The following is a 6,978-nucleotide window of genomic DNA, read 5'->3' on the forward strand; positions in this document are numbered from 1 at the left end:
TCATCTAAAAAAATAAAAAATCTTAAGCATTCCAAAACCTTCAACTCAAGAAAAGTGTGTCATTTTAACAGCTAGAAGTCAGGAACTGAAAACAGCTACTGTTTTTCCTTGCAGCCGTGGAGTCTTCTGGAGATTTCGGCAGCGGTGACTCTCTGCTCTCAGACGATGAAGATGGTGATGTTGTAAATGATGAAGAGGAGATGGGAGATGATGATGATGAATATGAACAGATTGATGATGAGTATGGGTACCTATCATAATCCGTTTTCCGCTCTTTTTTTCAATTATTTTAAAACATTTTAAAACAAGGAACCAAATAAATGACAGACTTTCATTTGGCCTTAAAGCACGTTTCTAGCTGATCTCGGCAGAGTGCAGGACTAACATTACTAAAGGGTTCATCTACCCCTGTGCCGTATAATATTTGTACAAAATTAATAACCACATTTCATTTGTATTACTTTTCTTATATTCATCCAAAGTTAAAACATATATGGACAGACTTTGCAGGTTTGAAGAGAAATTATTGAGGGTTCAGTGTTTGCACTTATAAACATGGCACACAAATACATGCCAACACACCTGACATGTCATGATTTCATGAGCAATTCGCTCTGTAACTCTGCACCTGACAGGATGTGATTTCACATCATGCCATGAGGAGCTAACATCCATATTCATACATCTCATAAAGGTTCACCATAAATCACATACCTACATTGACATTTTTTTTCATCAGCAGAATGAATACTTAAACTTATGGAGAAAAAAAATCTATCAAAATGTATTCAATGTTTGATATGTAAATGTGGACATTTTAGAGGAAATGAAATTAAGACCCGGCCTAGAGTGACCGCACAATAAAATCCATGTGACTGCAGTCGGTGTTAGAAGAAAACAGAGTCATGCTATTTACAGAGGCTTAAACACACACACATACTCACACACACTTATCTTGTAAACACAATGGCAGTCCTTGGGCATGAGGTGCCTTTGATGCAACATGGAGGAGCGGTTGAAAAGGTCTGGGGATAAAGAAAGCAGAAGATATTCAGTGTTAGAATATAGAACTTGACTGCCGTATGAATCTAAAAAAAGAGAGGTTTTGCGTCACATTCTCTGTTGTTTTGGTCTATGGGAGAAAGTGAAAATTAGTTAGTTTCGATATGTTACTGTAGACGACAAATCATACGATAGATGCTGCTGCTGTCACTTATTCTTCTCTTCCCTCTCAGTGCTTCTGCATTTTCTGTCAGATCTGTTTTCATGATGTGCATATGAAAATATAAATTTCCTTCTATGGACTTTGTGGTGTTTTCTATGGGGGAAAAAAAGTTTGGTCTAATGAGTTTGATAATCCATTTCCGAGGTCAAAGGAACCACCTTTATCAGTGTTGTCCAGCTGTTGTTATAGAGAGAACACATTTTGGTTTGTTTGTTTTTTACAGTATACATACAGTATCATTTGCTCAAATAAAGTTACACAGACCAAAACAAGAGTTTTTGTACAGTAATTCTGTGCGTGTGTGTGTGTGTGTGTGTGTGTGCGTGCGCAAGTGTGTAAGCGAAGGAGAAAGAGAAATCCTGCATGTCTGGTCTGGTGGTTAGTGCTGCATTATGTATAAATGCCATTTTAATATTTTATATACCACAATTTCTCATCTGTACACACAGAGACTCAAACACACACACACACACACACAAGTAAACTGGGGCATCTGTGAGGTTAAACACTTGTTCAATCATTAAAACAAGCATATGCCTGTCAACTAATGTGTGTACAGTATGTGTGTCTCTGGATCAAGATTACACTGTAGTTCTGTTGTGTAATTTAATCTCTAGTTAAATTAAAATACATGTGCAAAATTCAATTAAAATATGATGCAAAGAGAAATTATTGGCTTGGAAACTGCCAAAATGCATACTAAATCGCATTATGCATGTAATGTAAGGCTGTGTGAGTGTGTATTCTCTAAAACTGGATAAACAGAAAGTGTTTTCATTCTACAGCTTTTCCTCTTCCTGTCATAGAAAATCACACTACTGCTGGCTTTGGATTGAAGTCTCACACACACATAAATACAAAGGACCCAGAATGCAAATAGGTTTGAATGCAAAGAGAGCAGGACTACATGTACATAAAACACACAAAAAGCAACATATTGAATTTCTATAACATAAGATTTGCAGGCAGTTCTTAAAAAAAAACTGAATGCAATCTATTTTTATAGGTGACAGTGATCACCGGTTTCATCATGTTTTCAAGATTACAGATCAGTTTTCCTCGTAATCTGGCAGAGACAGAGGCTTTAGATTGAAATTCTCTTACATAATCAGCCGAATTATAAGAAGTTCAGCCTCAAACCGCTTTAAATAAAACAACATCAAGACTCACAACACATACAGCATTGACCCTTAGCCTCTTTAAAAATAAAAACAATGTTTATTCCAGCTTTAGCTGAATGAAGACCTATTTAATTTTCCCGGAACACACACAAGGCTGTGATCTAAATGAATTTTTCATTGCGGTTCAGAATTTCTTTTTTTTTTTTTTTTTTGAGGAGCAACCTAAATTTAGGAAACATTAGCACCCACATATGCTGTATAAAGCCACAGCAGAATATCTTTAAGACATTTAGATTATATATAGTGTAGTTCAGGGAATAGTCCACCTCAGAATGGATAAATCTGTCTACACGCACTCTAATCTGTTTACTCACCTTCATGTTATTTCAAACCTGCATGCCATTATTATTATTAATATTGTCAAACCTTAAAGTAAAATTGCCTGTTTAAAAAAAGGTTAGAATTATAGATGGATGGATAGACATAAAACAGTGGCATTGTTTCAGGTATTATGGCATGGCATATTGGTTCCTGTATATAACTATTAACAACTTACTGTATATTTACGATATATTTCTTTACTTGTAAATACATAAAATATACCAATCTACTTGAACTATCAAAATCGGCTTTCTACATTAAAATGCACTGATAGGCACCATAATAATACATGTGGTTACAACAGAATGGAATGAAAATAAAATTTTAATCTTTTTTGTTTACTGGAAATTATATGGTAATCCATAGTTTGTATATGCTAAAAATCATAACTTTGACAGAATTCTACAGTAATATAATACTTTAAACCAATGTTAATCCATTTACATGGTTTATGTTGCATCTTACAGCCAACCTAGTTTTTATAAGGGGTCATCAAAAACTACAAAAATGGGTAGAAAATTTCTCTATTTGATGTGTGCTACATTATAAGATTCTTAATATATTCATGGAATCTATTTGATCAAAATATCAAATGGCTTCAGAAGACTTGTGTCACAAATTATGAAACTGCTATTGTTTTTTTCTTTTGGAACTTGACAGTTTCACTGTATAGTAAAAGCCATTTCTGTACATTTTTAGGCTGCTTTTGTGTTTTGCAGATAAATAAAAAAAAACGATATTTTTTTAAGACAATTTGGATGAACTGTTCCTTTAAAGGAACACATTTTTGAATCCATTCAGCTGATTTCTGGGTTTTGTGGTACCAATTTTAGCTTAGCTTATTGTAGCAGCATGGCAATAGGCAACAGAAACCATAACACCAGTGGACGACGCCACCCCAGGACTTGCACCCAAGGAAATTTTACGCATCTCGCAGGTGCTAATCAAGGCAATACAGGTTCAGTTCCACAAAATAGAGGAGGAGACGTGGGTACCAAAATACAAAGCTTTATTAATCCAAGTAATAAATTACTAAAAAAAGGAAAATCACATGAGCGCTGGCACACTTAATGATCGGTTACTTGTTGCTGATCACACAAAAAGAGTAAAGATTTACAGGGCTGTGGCCAGCTGGAATCAACTCACAAAATGCAATTATCACACACTATCGGTGCAACCATTCACACACACACGATACCCAGTGAGATTTTGGTTGGTGATAGACACGCCACAACACTGCACACGGTGACAAGATTGCACCACCACCGCACACGTGGTGCACTCCCTGAACTTTTGGGGTTTGACCCACACCACAGCACCTGTAAATGAACAAACCAGATCAAAAACACGAGCTAAAAGGAAGCCATTTTACAATTCAAAACAAAACATTCACAAGAGAATAAAGAAATTAACATAAAAGAAATACACACTGGGCTCAAAAAAATGAACAATCAAATAATAAATTTAGACAATTCAAATCATCCGGCCTTCCACATTGAGTACATATAGGGCAATATGAACCATCCAACAAAGGAAATACAAAAAAGGAAAGAAACTAATGCACAAACAAACCGGGAACAAGACAGCAACACTTCCTAATACTGATGTTCGGAGTCCTGTCCTACAGCAGGAACCCTCCAACGCACGAGCACCTCAGCCACGTTAAATGAACAGGGCCAGCACAACCAATGAACCAGGACATGTTAATAGTAACTGGAAAATGCAGCCAAAAGCCACAGCGAAGCAGAGCCATAAACAAGGTACACGATGTTGTGGGAGCCAGGAGCGGGCAGCAACGAACTGCTGCAATGAAAAACAAACAACTAATTCCCACAGTATGGTTAAAATTTGAACTATAATTCTTACACGTACCCGAGTAAGCAGTCTGACCAAACACAGGTCGCAACATTAACCAGTTGACTTCATGCGGCTATAAGTGATACAAAAATACAAAACACTAACAAGAGTACAAAGATGCCAGAAGTCACATTACTCTAATGCTTACCTTTTGGATAGAAAAAGAACCCTAAGTGAGCCGTGACCAAGTTAGCCACACTGCTAACAGTGTAAACGCTGGTACCAGAAAGGGACAGGACACCTGAGAGCAACACATCCTTGTGACACAACTCCACTTAGGGTGTTAGGGTGTTGGCCAGCAGTACTACTTCTTGTCCTTCTCAGTACCGCTAAACCAGGAACAGGGAGGTCTGTAGATACAGCCACGGATACAGGAGGCAAGCTCCCATCTCCAGAGCACGAGTGTCCTGAGGCCTCTGGCACCCCTGTCACAGACCAAGAGGGTGCTAACCCACTCTGTGGTGCAGATTCAACCATTAAGACAGAATCTCTTAATGCCAACCTAGGTTGCATGAAGAGGCAAGCATGAGGGACTTCGGGCACTAAAGCCAACGAGTCACCCTCATCCAGCTCATCTTCAGAAGGTAATGCTTTTCCACTCAAAGGGCTATCATTAGGGTTCTGATTTGGAGAACATCTTTGAATTATGGCTTTCAACAGGGAATGGTGAAAATGCTTTACCTTGCTCAGCTCATCCATCGGCAGGATTGTGTATACAGCACCACCATCTTTTGGTGCTTTCACAAAAATCTACAGAGAAAATCTGCTTCTGTACTCTGGGACCCACCAGAGTAGTATGAACACTTACCATAGCCGTGACTGACCTCACTTCACTTATGCTTTCAGGTAAACTAATGACAAAAACACTGTTCAAGGTACCTAAAGATGTCTCCGGGTAGAGTACAACCTCAGTAACACCCACATTCACCATAGGTATAAAGGCTGTACCCCGAGTCACTTGAACCAGTGCAGGGGAAGCCAGCAGCCCAGCAGGTAACCCCGCCTCAGGTGGTTCAAACAGCACAGTACCAGTAGAATAATGCTCTGAACAGGTTGCTACAAGCCTCATCGTGCCCCCCGGAATGCGACACACCCCATGCCCCCACACCCCAACTGTACCAGCATGATCTACAGAAAACTGAGTATTAGCTTGATGACATTGCTGCAATGCATGCATCACAGGACCAGGGGCCTGGCTGTGACACAGCAGGTAAATCAAAAAGGGATATGCCGTGTTGTCCAAAGAGCTCCTGGTAGCATCTTTAAAGGATATTAATTCCCAACACACCCAGAACCTTCAACCCAGAACTACCAGGAGGATCTCGGACAACCAGCACACCACAATCTGGGACCACTTTGCCACAAAACTCAACTTCTAGCTCCATGAAACCAATGTAGGGGATTGAAAGACCATTTGCAGCAGTAAGTTGCAACCACTGGGAACACTTAAGTCGCTCCTGCCCCCATGGCTCATAATACTGCTGAAAACAACGCTCTGTTATGGTAGAAACCATAGAGCCTGTATCTATCAATCAGGGCACCTGGACCCCACCAATAAGAACATTAAGATGAGGGCAGAAGGACACTAAATGAGATGCTGGAGTGGAAACGTTTACAACACTTGCGCCTGATAACTCCCCAACTGATCTGTGGCTCTGCAACTCGGTGGGGATTAGTTTTCCTACTGCTGTGCTGGACGAGTCTGCCTACTACCAATCAGAAGTTCTTCCCTGCACTCCCGAGCAAAATGGCCAGGGCGTTGACATCGCCTACAGATAACATGACCATAACGTGGGGATCGGCTACGTGAATTTGGAGCCTGCAAACGAGCTAAACCCTGAGTAAGCTGATTTATCTGCTCTTGTTGTAATTTTAACATTTCTTTTAATTCAATTAACTCTGTTGAAGGAGAGCTAGGAGGACCTGTACGTGACTCACCCTGCACAGCATACTGGACCCCATAAGCCAGTGGAACAGACTGACTTCCTCCCCTTACCCTTATCACATTAGCATAGACTAATATGATTAGACTGTTAGCATCTCGCTCAAAAATAGCCAAAGAGTTTCTATACTTTTCCTATTTCAAACTTGACTCTACTGCAGTTACATCATGTACTAAGACTGAAGCAAAAAGAAAAGTTAAGAAAAAGGATATTACGTAGCACCTGAAAATAGTCCCAGCTAGGTAACTTCCAATAAGCATATTTTCAGGCACTGCATAATATCATTGCGCCTGCTGCACCCATGATACCATGGTGTAGTTCCTAGCCATATCAGCCTCGAAAATCGCAACTTTTCATCTTCCGTCGGTCTTAGTACTTGATGTTGTTACATCAGAGTCCAGTTTCAAACAGGAAAATATAGAAACTCTTTGGTCATTTTTGAGCGACATGC

At 39.5% G+C, this 6,978-nt stretch overlaps 1 protein-coding gene across 2 annotated transcripts in view; it reads left to right on the plus strand.

Annotated features, from left to right (window-relative positions):
* The window catches only part of LOC127949386 (testican-3), a 32,433-nt gene extending 30,936 nt beyond the window's left edge, over window positions 1-1,497 (plus strand). For both annotated transcript variants that reach the window (XM_052546513.1, XM_052546512.1), the window contains one exon: window positions 115-1,497. In XM_052546513.1, coding sequence (XP_052402473.1) covers window positions 115-260 — 146 coding nt within the window. In that variant the 3' untranslated portion in view covers window positions 261-1,497. The remainder of the gene's footprint in view (window positions 1-114) is intronic.
* Window positions 1,498-6,978: the final 5,481 nt, after the last annotated feature.

This window comes from Carassius gibelio, chromosome B1 (assembly GCF_023724105.1).
Source record: "Carassius gibelio isolate Cgi1373 ecotype wild population from Czech Republic chromosome B1, carGib1.2-hapl.c, whole genome shotgun sequence".
NCBI lineage: Eukaryota > Metazoa > Chordata > Actinopteri > Cypriniformes > Cyprinidae > Carassius > Carassius gibelio.